The sequence below is a fragment of the Heterodontus francisci genome, chromosome 27 (genome assembly GCF_036365525.1).
Source record: "Heterodontus francisci isolate sHetFra1 chromosome 27, sHetFra1.hap1, whole genome shotgun sequence".
Classification (NCBI taxonomy): domain Eukaryota; kingdom Metazoa; phylum Chordata; class Chondrichthyes; order Heterodontiformes; family Heterodontidae; genus Heterodontus; species Heterodontus francisci.
The window spans coordinates 59,093,494-59,109,721 of record NC_090397.1 but is presented as its reverse complement, the minus strand read 5'-3'; the positions used below and the strand labels follow the sequence as shown (position 1 = coordinate 59,109,721).

Genomic DNA, 16,228 nt, shown 5'->3' with positions numbered 1-16,228 from the left:
TAGGGAAATATATAGGGACAGGTGGGGATGTGGTAGGAATATGGGATTAGTGTAGGATTAGTATAAATGGGTGGTTAATGGTCGGCACAGACTCGGTGGGCCGAAGGGCCTGTTTCAGTGCTGTATCTCTAAATCTAAAAAAAAAATCTAAAAAATCTATACTAATCCTACACTAATCCCATATTCCTACCACATCCCCACCTGTCCCTATATTTCCCTACCACCTACCTATACGAGGGGCAATTTATAATGGCCAATTTACCTACCAACCTGCAAGTCTTTTGGCTTGTGGGAGGAAACCGGAGCACCCAGAGAAAACCCACGCAGACACAGGGAGAACTTGCAAACTCCACACAGGCAGTACCCAGAGTTGAACCCAGGTCGCTGGAGCTGTGAGGCTGCAGTGCTAACTACTGCGCCACTGTGCCGCCCGCTCCTTGGTATCAAGGAGCCCAATACCTAGCACAAAGGAAGAGGGTTATGGTTGTGGCCAACCATCTCAGCCCCAGGGCATCATTGCAGGAGTTCCTCAGGGTCGTGTCTGAGGCCCAACCATCTTCAGCTGCTTCATCAATGACCTTCCATCCATCATAAGGTCAGAAGTGGGATGTGTTTATTGCACGGTGTTGTGTTCTGGTACACGAATCATGAAAGGTTAGTATGCAGGTATAGCAAGTGATTAGGAAGGCAAATGGAATGTTGGATTTTTTTGTAAGGGGAATCAAGTATAAAAGTAGAGAAGTTTTACTGCAGCTGTACAGAACCTTGGTGAAACCACATCTGGAGTACTGTGTACAGTTTTGGTCTCCTTATTTGAAAAAGGATATAATTGCATTAGAAGCAGTTCAGAGAAGGTTCACTCGACTAATTTTCGGGGATGAAGGGCTTATCTTATGAAGAAAGGTTGAACAGGTTGAGCCTATACCCATTGGAGTTTAGAAGAATGAGAGGTGTTCTTATTTGAAACATATAAGATCTTGAGGGGACTGAATAGGACTGAATACTGGGAGAATGTTTCTTCTTGTAGGGGAGATTAGGGGACACAGTTTAAGAATAGGAATGAGGTCTCCCTTTTTAAGATGGAGATGAGAATTTCTTTTCCTCAAAGGGTTGTTAGTCCGTGGAATTCCCTTCCCCAGAAAGCAGTGGAGGCTGGGTCATTGAATTTATTCAAGGCTGAGTTAGATAGATTTTTGATTGACAAGGGTGTCAAGGGTTATGGGGGGGCAGACAGGACAGCGGAGTTGAGACCACAACCAGATCAACCATGATCTTATCGAATGGCGGTGCAAGCTCGAAGAGCCGAAAGGCCTACTCCTGTTTCTGTGTTCAGTACCATTCACAACTCCTCAGATACTGAAGCAGTCCATCCCGCATGCAGCAAGACCTGGACAACATTCAGGCTTGGGCTGATAAGTAATATTCGCGCCACACAAGTACCTGGCAATGACCATCTCCAGTAATTACCATTGCTGAATACCCCACCATCAACATCCTGGGGTTACCATTGACCAGAAACTTAACTGGCCCAGCCATTGAAATACTGTGGCTACAAGGGCAGGTCAGATGCTGGGAATTCTGTGGTGAGTAACTCACCTCCTGACTCCCCAAAGCGTTTCCACCAACAAGTCAGGAGTGTGATTGAATACTCTGCACTTGCCTGAATGAGTACAACTCCCATAACATGCAAGAAGCCCAATACTATCCAGGACAAAGCAGCCCACTTGATTGTCACCCCATCCACCATCTTAAACATTCACTCCCTTCACCATTAACTGACAGTGGCAGCAGTGTGTACCATCTACAGGATGAACAGCAGCAACTTGACAAGCCTCCTTCGACAACACCTTCCAAATCCGCAAATTATGCCACCCAGAAGAACAAGGGCAGCAGATTCATGGAAATACCAACACCTGCAAGTTCCCCTCCAAACCATACACCATTTTGACTTGGAATTACATTTCCATTCCCACACTGTTGCTGGATCAAAATCCTGGAACTCTCTCCTTAACAGCACTGCAGGTGTACCGACACCACATAGACTGCAACGGTTCAAGAACGCGGCTTACCTCCACTTTTTCGAGCAATTAAGGATGGACAATAAATGCTGGCCTTGCCAGTGACACACTCATCCCATGAACAAATTAAAAAAAAAAGCCAGGAACCTGTTTAGGGATTCTCTTGTTTTGAATTATTATTGCCTATTTCATTCTCTGCGTTATTCAATCTTTAGAAGAACAATCCACTTCCTTTTTTGCTTCGGAAGTCCAAATATTTTGATGTGGATCACAGGGCAGGATCAGAGAGTTTGTCTACAATAACCATTGATTGTGTTGCCCAGTGATTGAGTATGCAAGTAAGTGGCTAGTGCACTTGAGGAATCAGAGGTTTGTTGAGTAAGTTCCAGACTTTGTGCTGTTAGGTGGGAGTTTTACCCAGTGAGAGCACATTTTAGAAATTTAGGTGCATGCTGTACCTAATTACACAGGAGCTTAGGCGAAGGAGTAGGCCATTCAGTCCATCAAGCCTGTTCCGCCATTCAGTTAGATCATGGCTGATCATCTACCTCAACGCCACTTTCCCGAGCTATTTAGAAAACCCTTGCTGTCATTAGAATCTGTTACTTTCTGGCTTAAACATGCTCTCTGGGATAGAGAATTCCACAGATTCCACCCGCTCTTAGTCTTAAATGACCTACCCCTTTTTCTGAGATTATGTCCCCTGGTTCTGGACTCACCAGCCAGGGGAATCAGCCTATCTGCATCTAACCTGTCACAACCAGTAAGAATTTTGTAAGTTTCAATGAGATCACCTTTCATTCTTCGAAACTCTAGAGAATACAGGCCCAGTTTCCTCAATCTCTCCTCAAGACAATCCTCCCATCCCAGGGCTTAGTCTGGTGAACCTCCATTGCACTCCCTCCTATGGCAAGTATATCCTTCCTTAGACGAGGAGACCAAAATTGTACGCAATACTGCAGGTGCAGTCTTAGCAAGGCTCTATACAATTGCAGCAAGACTTCTTTACCCCGTACTCAAAACCCCTTGCGATGAAGGCCAACATACCATTTGCCTTCCTAATTGCTTGCTGCACCTACATGCTAGCTTTTAGTGACTCATGATAACTTCGCACTTATTCACATTATGTTCCATCTGCCATGATCTTGCCCATTCACCTCGCCTGTCCAGGTCCCCTTGAATCTTCCTTGCATTTCATTGGTATGCCAGAAATCTTGTCTCCGCATATGACCAAACTTTCAATGTATGCTGCTGATGGGCGAGGCTCCCCACTGGCTGAAAAATAACCCCTCTTTAGTGTTTAACCACTTGGCCTTGTGTTTGGGAATCTAAGCAGTGTACTGTTTGAGCTTCAGTACCGGCCTTCTGGCTTCCTCTCTTTGGAAAAAAACTTGCTGCTGATATTAAATGGCTGACCTCTGACCTTTATATTTCATTCCTGGGATGTGGGTGTTGGTGGCTAGGCCAGCATTTATTGCCCATCCCTAATTGCCCTTGAGAGGGTGGTGATGAGCTGTCTTCTTGAACTGCTGCAGTCTGTGTGAGGTAGGTACACCCACAGTGCTGTTAGGAAGGGAGTTCCAGGATTTTGACCCAGCGACAGTGAAGGAACGGCAATATAGTTCCAAGTCAGGATGGTGTGTGACTTGGAGGGGAACTTGCAGGTGGTGGTGTTCCCATGCATCTGCCCTTGTCCTTCAAGTTGTCAGAGGTCGCAGGTTTGGAAGGTGCTGTCTAAGGAGCCTTGGAGCATTGCTGTAGTGCATCGGGGCGGCACAGTGGCGCAGTGGTTAGCACCGCAGCCTCACAGCTCCAGCGACCCGGGTTCAATTCTGGGTACTGCCTGTGTGGAGTTTGCAAGTTCTCCCTGTGTCTGCGTGGGTTTCCTCCGGGTACTCCAGTTTTCTCCCACAGCCAAAGACTTGCAGGTTGATACGTTAATTGGCCATTATAAATTGCCCCTAGTATAGGTAGGTGGTAGGGAAATATAGGGACAGGTGGGGATGTGGTAGGAATATGGGATTAGTGTAGGATTAGTATAAATGGGTGGTTGATGGTCGGCACAGACTCGGTGGGCCGAAGGGCCTGTTTCAGTGCTGTATCTCTAAACTAAACTAAACTTGTAGATGGTACACACTGCTGCCACTGTGCGTTGGTGGAGGGAGTGAATGTTTGTGGATTGGGTGCCAATCAAGTGGGCTGCTTTGTCCTAGATGGTGTCGAGCTTCTTGAGTGTTGTTGGAGCTGCACCCGTCCAGACAATTGGAGAGTATTCCATCACACTCTGACTTGTTCCATGTAGATAGTGGACAGGCTTTGGGGAGTCAGGAGGTGAGTTACTCGCCAAAGAATTCCTAGCCTCTGATTGCCACGGTATTTATATGGCTACTCCAGTTGTGTTACTGGTCAATGGTAGACCCGGGGATGTTGATAGTGGGGGATTCAGCGATGGTAATGCCATTGAATGTCAAGGGGAAATGGTTAGATTCTCTCTTGTTGGAGATGGTCATTGAATGGCACTTGTGTGGCGCGAATGTAACTTGCCACTTATCGGCCCAAGCCTGGATATTGTCCAGGTCTTGCTGCATTTCTACTCAGACTGCTTCAGTATCTGAGGAGTTGCGAAAGGTGCTGAACATTGTGCAATCATCCGCGAACATCCCCACTTCTGACCTTATGATTGAAGGAAGGTCATTGATGAAGCAGCTGAAGATGGTTGGGCCAAGGACACTACCCCGAGGAACTCCTGCAGTGATGTCGTGGAGCTGAGATGATTGACCTCCAACAACCATAACCATCTTCCTTTGCGCTAGGTATGACTCCAACCAGCAGAGAGTTTTCCCCCTTATTTCCATTGACACTAGTTTTGCTAGGGCTCCTTGATGCCGTACTCAGTCAAATGCTGCCTTGATGTCAAGTACAGTCACACTCACCTCACCTGTCGAGTTCAGCTCTTTTGTCCATGTTTGAACCAAGCCTGTAATGAGGTCAGGAGCTGTGTGGCGCTGGCAGAACCCAAACTGAGCGTCACTGAGCAGGTTATTGCTAAGCAAGTGCCGTTTGATGGCACTGTTGATGACACCTTCTTTCACTTTATTGATGATTGACAGTAGACTGATGATGTGGTAATTGGCCGGTTGGACTTGGACATACCTGGGCAATTTTCCACTTTGCCAGTAGATGCCAGTGTTGTAACTGTACTGGAACAGCTTGGCTAGGGTGTGCGGCAAGTTCTGGAGCACAGGTCTTCAGTAATATTGCTGGAATGTTGTCAAGGCCCATAGCCTTTGCAATATCCAGTGCCTTCAGTCGTTTCTTGATATTACGCAGAGTGAATCGAATCGGCTGAAGTCTGGCATCTGTGATGCTGGGGACTTCAGGAGGAGGTAGAGATGGATCATCAACTCAGCACTTTGGCTGAGGATTGTTGCAAATGCTTCAGCCTTATCTTTTGCACTGATGTGCTGGGCTCCCCCATCATTGAGGATGGGGATATTTGTGGGACCACCTCCTCCAGTTAGTTGTTTAATTGTCCATGGCTGGACGTGGCAGGACTGCAGAGCTTAGATCTGATCTGTTGGTTCAGGGGTCATTTAGCTCTATCGCATGCTGCTTATGCAGTTTGGCATGCAAGTCGTGCTGTGTTGTAGCTTCACCAGGTTGACACCTCATTTTGAGGTCCGCCTGGTACTGCTCCTGGCATGCCCTCCTGCACTCTTCGTTGAGCCAGGTTTGGTCTCCTGGCATGATGGTCATGGTAGAGCGGGGGATATGTGCTCTATGAGGTTGCAGATTGTGATTGAGGACAATTCTGCTGCTGCTGATGGCCCACAGCGCCTCATGGATGCCCAGTTTTGCTTTGCTAGATCTGTTTGAAATGTATCCCATTTAGCACGGTGGTAGTGCCACACAACACGATGGAGGGTATCCTCAATGTGAAAGCAGGACCCTCTCCACAAGGACTGTGCAGTGGTCACTCCTACCAGTACTGTCTTGGACAGATCCATCTGCAGCAGGCAGATTGGCGAGGACGAGGTCAAGTATGTTTTCCCTCTTGTTCGTTCCCTCACCACCTGCCGCATACCCAGTCAAGCAGCTATGTCCTTTAGGTCAGTAGTGGTGCTACCGAGCCACTCTTGGTGATGGACATTTAAGTCCCCTACCCAGAGTACATTCTGTGCCCTTGCGTCCCTCCACATGGTGTTCAACAGGGAGGAGTACTGACTCATCAGCTGAGGGAGGGCAGTAGGTGGTAATCAGCAGGAAGTTTCCTTGCCCATGTTTGACCTGATGCAATGAGACTTCATGGGGTCCAGAGTCGATGTTGAGGACTCCCAGGGCAACTCGCTCCCGACTGTGTACCACTGTGCCACCACCTCTGCTGGGACTGTCCTGCCAGTGGGACAGGACATACCCAGGGATGCTGATGGCAATGTCTGGGACATTGTCTGTCAGGTATGATTCCGTGAGTATGACTATGTCAGGCTGTTGCTTGACTAGTCTGTGGGACAGCTCTCCCAACTTTGGCACAGGCCCCCAGATGTTAGTAATGAGGACTTTGCAGGGTCGACAGGACTGGGTTTGCCGTTGTTGTTTCCGGTGCCTGGGTCGGTGCTGGGTGATCCGTCTGGTTTCATTTTTATCGACTTCGTAGCGGTTCATACAACTGAGTGGCTTGCTTGGCCATTTCAGAGGGCATTTAAGAGTCAACCACATTGCTGTGGGTCTGGAGTCACATGTAGGCCAGACCAGGTAAGGACAGAAGATTTCCTTCCCTAAAGGACACCAAGTTGCTTAACAAAGCCAAACAACAACTTGTAATGTTTATTTCCGCAATGCATCTTATTTGTTGAAATCATTGACCAGCTTTGGCAAAACAGCCATTTCTCCGTTTTGCAGTAATGTTGGAAACAAATCTTGATAAATTGCAGGAAACGCGTATGCTGCAAATTAATGGGTACCTTGCAGAGAGTTCAGGGCTTTAACTGCTCTTGCAGTTACAGTTAAAGACAGAGGCGCAAGGGGAGAGTCAACTGTGTAACAGCCCTGACAAACAAATTTCTCTGCAGCACCTGTGGAAGAGCCTGTCACTCTAGAATTGGCCTTTATAGCCACTCCAGGCGCTGCTTCACAAACCAATGACCATCTCCAGGCGCTTATCCATTGTCTCTCGAGATAAGGAGGCCAAAGAAGAGTTGCAGTGTCATTGGAAGGACTTGAATTGCCTGTAACTCCTTCCCCCACATCATTATTTTGTCTTCTCATATTTGCATAAATTACTTTCTTTCGCCCAGCTTGATGCAATAATTTGCTGAGGATTTGAGTGTTCAAGAACCTTTGAAGCTCAGAGACTTGCGAAGTGTTTCTTCGGGTGGCCCAAAGCCTTGGAGCAGTTTTTTTCAAAGTAACAAATAGGAATTTTGGGGCTGCTGTCCTAAAGTATATAATAGCCTGTTGTGTTTCCTTAGTTGGGAAGATTTCAAAACAACACAGCTAAATTAAGCATACAGTTTGACAATGAAGACTTTTTTTGTGTCAAGCAGAAAGGACTTAGACTATTTATAAATATAATACCAGCCTGGAATTCAGAAGTGTTTTGAATTGAGCTTTGCTTCCAGTGTAAGTCACCTCGTCATCAGCAATGCAAGGTGGGAACATAGTGCTTGAAATATGATCAGGGAGTAAACATGTGTTTTCGTATATAAAGCACCTATTTTGTTTGGAAGTCATAGGAACAGGAGTAAGTCATTTAGCCCCTCGAGCTTGTTCCACCATTCAATGAATCATGGCTGATCTGTGATCGAACTCCATTTACATTTGCAAATGATAGACTTTGAACTCTTAAGTTAGAAACAGTTCTCGAGTGCCACAAAATTTGTTGGATGCAGATAATAGTTAGGGTACCTAGTTAAATAAATTGCTGAGTTAAGCGTACTGAAGTTATTTTCACAAGTTTGATATTTCCTGTTATCTTATGTTTTATTCGCTTCTGTGCATGCTCTGCCAGACGAGAAGGTGGCATGACAGGGCTGCAGTCTTGCCATTGCTCATGCAAAAAAACCCTTGTGATATTAATGATGCCAAACTTAATGTAATGGCCCATAACAGATTTTAAATTGGGCGTATTTGGAGGACAGTTGTTTGAGGCAGCTGTGTAGTACAAGCTGCAGCCAATCAGGCATACAAGATGTCTTAACCTTTATGTATTTGGACTGTAGGTTTCTGTTTTTGTTTTAATTTTTTCTCTAGTCTCCCTGTATCTTTGAAAAATTCCCCCAATTATTGAGCTGGTCAGTTGTTTTCAGACTTAAGTAAGTGGAGCTTTATAATTGCGTATTGGGAGGTAGGGTGATGTAACCCAGCATGTCTAATGACTTGAGGGACTGCATGGAGCTTACTGAATGTCAGGTTTTTAGGCTATGCCAGGGTGACCCAATGCCTTGGAGCATTAATGATTGATTGTAAATAATTAGAACCAGAGACCAAAAGTCATAGTTCAGTTGTCTGCTCTTTTGTTTTCTGTCTCAGGTCTCTGCAGTGGATTCTTTGGAGGGGCAGCTGCTGCAGGTGGAAGGACTGAGTGACCTGCGTCTGGAGCTCCACAGCAAGAAATTGAACATGCACCTGGTCCTGATTGACGAGTTACACCGCCACCTGTACATTAAATCCACGAGTCGTGTGGGCAATAAAAGCCGAGACAAGAACAGAGTTGGGTCAGTATGAAATGTTATCGAGTACTAGTAAATTATGAGTGATAACAAATAAAAACTAAAATAAAACTAGGAAATGTCAAAAGTATGCAGCGGATCTGTTGGTATCTATAAAGTGAAAATTTGTGTTAATATTTTGTGCGTCACGGGCTTACACCTGAAAAATGGACCTGCTCTGTATTTTCAAATTTAATAAAGGGCTATTGTGGGTATTGTATTCCTTTCATATTTGAGGATAGAAAAGTTATATGCAAGACTTTTAAAACTTCATTGATGTTTCTTGAATGAAAAGACATTATTGACCTGTCATACCTGAAAATTGTGAAGTGGGATTATCAGTTGCTCATAGTATTCTCATAATTTTACATATTAGCATGCTGAAACAGACTTTCAGTTGCCTTATATGAAGGACATAAGTAATGCAACAGATTCAACAATGGAAGGGAACGTATGGACAAAAAAAATTGCTAAATTTTTAATCCACTAGCTGTGCTGAAAGAAAATCCAGAGAGGATATTAATATGATAGAACTGTCTGCCTGTTAACACAAACTTCTTATTATAGTAAATAGAAATCCTTCTTCAGATTATACGTAGAAGTAGTTTGAAACACTACATGCTGCATGTCATGTTGTTAAATACTCTGTCCCTGGAACATTCATTTGCCACTGCAATTATATGATGTAATATTTCCTATAGCAGTGCAAGGTAGTGCATTGGGTTGCCACAGGTCATACCAATTATCACCCAGACTGTTACAGGCTTTTCAAGTTGAGGCTCATTTTCCTTTGGAAATGCAGGGAAATTGAAAGGAAACGCACGAAGTTACCCTTGTGTTTTTTCTAGTAGCCAGTTAAAGGGCAGTATTGACAGTGCCCTGCCTGCCTTCTCAGCCAGGATATATTTAGTAGTGTGGAAACCCAACACAAGACACTTTTATTAAATCCAAAGCCTTCATTGCTTGCCAAGTGACCTGTCGATGACATTTTTACTTTCTCTCCAAATCCTCAAGAACATTTTGCATCCAGGCCTAGCTGCATGTAGGCATTGACTGCTTCTTCATTTGAGGAGCTGCGAATGGTTGCACAGTGTTAGATTACATCAGCGACTATCATCACTTCTGACTTTAAGATGGAGGAAAGGTCATTGATGAAGCAGCTGAAGATGGTTGGCCTAGGTACAACTATCTTCAGCTGCTTCATTAATGATCTTCCCTCCATTGTAAGGTAAGAACTGGAAATGTTCACTGATGATTGCACAGTATTCAGTTCCTTTCGCAGTCTGTGCTTGCATACAGCAAAACCTGGACAACGTTCAAACTTGGGCTGATAAGTGGCAAGTAATATTCGCACCATACAAATGGCAAGCAATGTCCCTCTCCAACAGGAGTGAATATAATCACCTCCCCTTGACATTTAATGACATAACAATTGCTGAACCATCCATCATCGACATCCTGGGGGTCATCATTTACCAAAAACGTGACTGGACCAGGCACGTGCATACTGTGGCTACAAGAACAGGTTATGGCTGAGTATTGTGCAATGAGTAACTCCCCTCCTGACTCTCCAAAGCCTTTCCACCATCTACAAGACACAAGTCTGGAGTGTGATGGAATACTACCCAGTTGTTTGGATGAGTGCAGCTCAACAATACTGAAGAAGCTTGACACCATTCAGGACAAAGTCGCATGCTTAATCGGCACCCAATCCATCAACGGCGCACAGTAGCAGCAGTATGTACCATCTACAAGATGCACAACAGCAACTCGCCAAGGCTTCTTCGACAGCACCTGCCAACCCTGCGACCTCTACCATCTAGAAGAACAAGGTCAGCAATGGCACTGGAATACCATCACCTGCAAGTTCCCCTCCAAGCCCCACACCATCCTGACTTGGAACTATATCGCTGTTCCTTCACTGTCACTGGGTCAAAATCTTGGAACTTCCTTCCTAGCAGCACTGTGGGTGTACCTAGAATCATAGAAAATTTAAGGCACAGAAAGAGGCCACTTGGCCCATTGTGTCTGTGCCAGCCGAGAAATGATCCACGTATTCTAATCCCACCTTCCAGCATTTGGTCCATAGCCCTGCAGATTATGGCACTTGAGGTGCATTTCCATACTCCTTTTGAATGTTGAGGGTTTCTGCCTCAACTACCCTTTCAGGCAGTGAGTTCCAGATTCTCACCACCCTCTGGGTGAAAAAGGTTTTCCTCATCTCCCCTCCAATTTTTCTGCCAATGTCTTTAAATCAATGCCCCCTTGTCACTGACCTCTCTGCTAAGACCCATCACCTCCACTCTATCCAGCCCATCACATTTTCTTACATTTCAATCAGATCTGCCCTCAGCCTTCTCTGTTCCAAGGAGAACAACACCAGCCTATCCAGTCTTTCCTCATAGCTGCATTTTTCCAGTCCTGGCAACATCCTCATAAATCTCCTCTGTAGCCTCTAGTGCGATAACATCCTTTCTGTAATGATGTGACCAGGACTGCACACAGTACTCAAGTTGTGGTCTAACCAATGAGTTATGCAGTTCCAGCATAACCTCTATGCTTAGATTCTAAACCTCGGCTAATAAAGGAAAAGATTCCATATGCCTTCTTAACCACCTGATCGACCTGTCCTGCTACCTTCAGGGATCTGTGGTCATTCACTTCCTCTACACTTCTCAGTATTTTACCATTAATCGTATATTCCTTTGCGTTGTTTGACCTCCCCAAATGCATCACCTCACACTTCTCCAGGTTGAATTCCATTTGCCACTTTTCTGCCCATCTGACCAGACCATCAATATCTTCCTGCAGCTATCCTCCTCGCTATCTACCACATAGTCAATCTTTGTGTCGTCTGCAAACTTCTTGATTATGCTCCCTACATTTAATCGTTAACGTCCAGATCCTTAATATATGCCACAAAGAAGGGGACCTAGCACTGAGCCCTGCGGAACGCCACTGGAAACAGCTCTCCAGTTGCTAAAATGCCTGTCAACAATTACTGCCACTGAGCCAATTTTGTATCCACCTTGCTGCATTTCCCTGGATCCCATGGGATTTTATTTTTTTAACCAGTCTGCCATGTGGGACCTTGTCAAAAGCCTTGCTAAAATCCATGTAAACCACATCAACTGCACTACCCTTGTCTATCTTCCTTGTTGTTACTTCCAAAAAATTTGATCAAGTTGATCAGACAAGATCTTCCCTTGACAAATCAATGCTGACTATCCTTGATTAACCTGTGCCTTTTTAAATGACAGTTTATCCTGTCTCTCAGAATAGATTCCAATAATTTGCCAACTACTGAGGTTAGACTGACCAGCCTGTAATTATTCAGTTTATCCTTCGCTCCTTTTATAAACAGAGGTACAACATTAGCATTTCTCCAATCCTCCGGCACCACACCTGTATCCAGTGAGGTCTGGAAAATTATGGTCAGATCTTCTGCTATTTCTCTCTTGCTTCTTTTAACAGCCTAGGGTGCATTTTAGCTGGTCCTGGTGACTTATCAACTTTCAAGGATGCTAATCCCATCAATACTTCCTCTCTCCCTATGTTTATCACATCCAATGCTTCACACTCTTCCTTAACTACAATATCTGCATCGTCCCCCTCTTTTGTGAAGACAGATGCAAAGTATTCATTAAGAACCTTACCAACAACTTCCACCCCTACACATAGGTTACCTTTTTGGTCTTTTATGGGCCCTACTCTCTCCTTAGTTATCCTTTTACTCTTAATGTATTGATAAAACATCTTTGGGTTCACCTTGATTGTCAATTATCCTTTGACCAGAAATTTGATCATATCTACAACAATCCCATGAGTTCCTTCCCATTTTCAACTGTTGATGTCCAAAGTATTACTGCGTTTCAATTAACTATTTTTAAACAGGTTTTAATTTTCCTCAAAGTTCAATGATTTTGCACTTATGAATTCAAGTAATAAAGACAATGAGACCATTCAGAAAAGACTGCTGGTTAGAACAAAAAAAAAAGACATAATTGGCAAAAGAACCAGAGGAGAGATGAGGAGAATTTTTTTGAATAGAGTGAGTGGTTTGTTGTGAAATGCATGGCCTGAAAGGGCCTACAGCACATGGACTGCAATGGTTCAAGAAGGCAATGCTCACATCCCATAAATGAATAAAAGAAACTGCATATGGTTCCACCTCCCTTTGTTGAGTGACTTATTGCAGGTCTAGCCAGTGTTGGTATATAAATGTTCAAGGCCTATGGAGACCTTTTATCATAAATTTTCATCCTCGGTCTGTAATCTTTGCTGAATCAGGTCTTTCTTGACTGCTTCAATTGAATCCTTAAGATGCAAGGCATCAGTTCAAATGTGTTTATTTCATATTTAATTAAATATGAAGCAGTTATTTCTAAATGTATCTTAGCTACTAATCATTGAATCATACGACACAGAAGAAGACCATTCATCCCATCGTGCCAGCTCTTTGAAAGAGCTATGCAATTAGTCCCACTCCCCTGCTCTTTTCCCTGTAGTCCTGCACGTATTTCCAAGTCAAGTATCTGTCCAATTCCCTTTTTAAAATTACTATTGAATTTGCTTCCACGACCATTTCAGGCCATGCATTCCAGATCACACCAACTCACTCTATTCAAAACAAATTTTCCTCATCTCTCCTCTGGTTCTTATGCCAATTATGTCTTTTTTTTGTTCTAACCAGCAGTCTTTTCTGAATAGTCTCATTGTCTTTATTACTTGAATTCATGAGTGCAAAATCATTGAAATTTGAGGAAAATTAAAACCTGTTTAAAATAGTTAATTGAAACACAGTAATACTTTGGACCTCAACAGTTGCAAATTGGAAGGAACTTGTGGGATTATTGTAGCTATGAAAAAATTTCTGGTTGAAAGATAATTGACAAAAAGGCTAATATAGTTTAGCAGTGATATCAAATATCCCATTTCTGAGTGTTAATTTCCTCATTTTCCTCAGTTCCAAAACAATTCCCTAAAACAAAATCCGATATCCTATATTGAAGAAAAAAATTGCCTGCTACCTTATTCTCCAGCATGTACATGCTGTGCTGGTAATAAAGAAAGTCTTTTCTTAGGGCGTGATGGATGCTGCCCCTAATGTTTCAAGGGTGAACACAAGTCATTTACAAAAGTAGCAATTCATGCAATGAGAATTGCAAACAAAATTTAACAAGCCTTTAAGAATTTACGAAACCACTGCTTCAGAATTGATCTTTGATAACCAGCTTTGAGCAACAGAAACCGCTTTTCCACTTAAATAAGATCTAAAGCAATAACTCACAAGGATTTTCTCCAAAAATGGCATATAAAACAAGATAGATTCAGATGTCTTTCATAGGGAGTGGTAATATAAATTACTGTCATGAAAGTGCACATCAGTCAATATTTCACATCGGGAACTTGGATTTCTCTGAATCTGAAGTGAAAGGTATGATGGTATTTATTGGTGAACTGATTCAGCAAGAGCATTTCCAATAGTTTGGCGAGTCTGAGACACAATGGATCACTCCAAACAACTTTGACCTGATTACACTCTTTAGTTCTTGTTAGTGGTTAATTGACAACTGGTTCTATTGAAGCAGTTAGACTGTGAGTTAAGGAGCTTGAACTTTGGTAGCAAAGATAACATATTGTAGACAAAAAGAGGTTTGCAAGAAGTGGTAGCACCACTGTGGTGGTGTAAAATACACATATTTTACTTGTCAGTCATTTGCCTCTGGTTTATTTCCGTGGGGAACTGTTTAACCTTTTTTTGCTTTTATCTCTTAAAGTTCCCCAACTCCCACCAACGCACTATTTATTGAAGGGAGAATGGAAATTGTCAAATGCCAAGAGCAAGGTCAATTCTATTCTGCAATGCCTAGCAGAAGGCACCCCAGAGTAGGCCTGGAAGATGCTATTAAATTTTGTACTGACTTAATTGTTGCCATTTGTGTTAATAGTAAAGTTCAGTTTTTCATAGGCATACCTGCAACCTCTCTGAACCGAAAGTTAGGATTTGAAGTGTTCCACGAACAGATTATCGGTGAATCAGCTTCTCTGGTAGAACTGATATGAAAAGTTTTTTCTACTCTTTCATGAGCTGTGGGCATCGCTTGCAAATCCAGCATTTATTGCCCATCCTGTTTGCCCTTGACGACCGAGTGGCTTGCTGGGCCATTTCAGAGGGCTGTTAACAGTCAACCACATTGCTGTGGGTCTGGAGTCACATGTAGGCCAGACCAAGTAAGGACAGCAGATTTCCTTCCCTAAAGGACATTAGTGAATCAGATGGGTTTTGAAGGACAGAAAGTGCTGGCAATACTCAGCAGGTCTGACAGCATTTGTGGAGAGAGAACAGAATTAAAGTTTCAGGTCTGTGACCTTTCATCAGAGAAACTCTGTTTCTCTCTCCACAGATGCTGCCAGACCTGCTGAGTATTCCCAGCACTTTGTTTTTATTTCAGATTTCCAGCATCTGCAGTATTTCGCTTTTATTTTAGGGTTTTGAATGACAATCGATAGTTTCTTGGCACCATTACTGAGACTAGCTTGCAATTCCAGATTGTAATTTTTATTATTTAATTGAAGTTAAATTCCATCAGCTGCTGTGCTAGGATTTGAACCAGTGTCCCCAGGGCATTAGCCTTAGACTCGAGATTGCTAATCCAGTGACATGACCATAATGCCACTGTCTCCCCATTACATTCTTCTGCCTGCTGACACCTGGTGCAATACAAGCATTTTTAGTTTTAGTTATGCTGATTATATATTCATTTCCATATGCTTTTTACTACTATTGTGTATTGAGTTTCCACTGCATTATTTGACAAATTATTGTATTTTGTTTTTTAAACTAAATGATGGATAATTGCCACTTTTGAAAACCAGTTAACTTCAATCTAAAATAACTTGATGACTGGATTTTTGTTGGAATAATTCTATTTAACAGATCAGTGAAAAGCCATTGGTTGTACAGAAAGTATTGACTTATACAAAATAATATTTCAATATAATTATAGTGGAGTGCGACAGACTACAAATATAAGATTCTCATACTGACAGTCTTCAATATCAGAGAATCAACAGGTGCAGGGACCCATTTTTGCAGTGTTACTTCAAGACCCTGCAAAATGCAGTAGTGTGAAGGTGTATGAGCATTTTTCATTTTTTGTCAATTTTAGAATTTTAGAACTCTGTCTTTCAATCCTTAAATGGTGCACACTTCTGTCACAGCAGAATTCTATCTTGCCCATCATGACTTGGAAATAGACGGTGGGAATGAGTGAACTGCAGAACAAGGAATGCTGGCTGCAAATATACCTTTCGATGCAGGTTTCTGACAGCTCGGTTTACCTAAGAGCTTGGATGCCACAGTTCTTGATTTTGAGACATCAGTTACCTTCCTTGCAGATATACACTGACGAGTCAGCCTTTGCAGATAACTATTTTGTTTCCTGTCACCTAGACAAACTTGTATGCATCATTGTTTCACACTGCCACATTATCAACCAA

The 16,228-nt window shown here is 43.2% G+C and overlaps 1 protein-coding gene across 4 annotated transcripts in view; it reads left to right on the top strand.

The window, feature by feature from the left end:
* Positions 1-16,228, top strand: part of exoc4 (exocyst complex component 4) — a 606,100-nt gene that overhangs the window by 28,485 nt on the left and 561,387 nt on the right. For all 4 annotated transcript variants that reach the window (XM_068059446.1, XM_068059445.1, XM_068059447.1 and 1 more), the window contains exon 3: positions 8,547-8,731. In XM_068059446.1, coding sequence (XP_067915547.1) covers positions 8,547-8,731 — 185 coding nt within the window. The remainder of the gene's footprint in view (positions 1-8,546; positions 8,732-16,228) is intronic.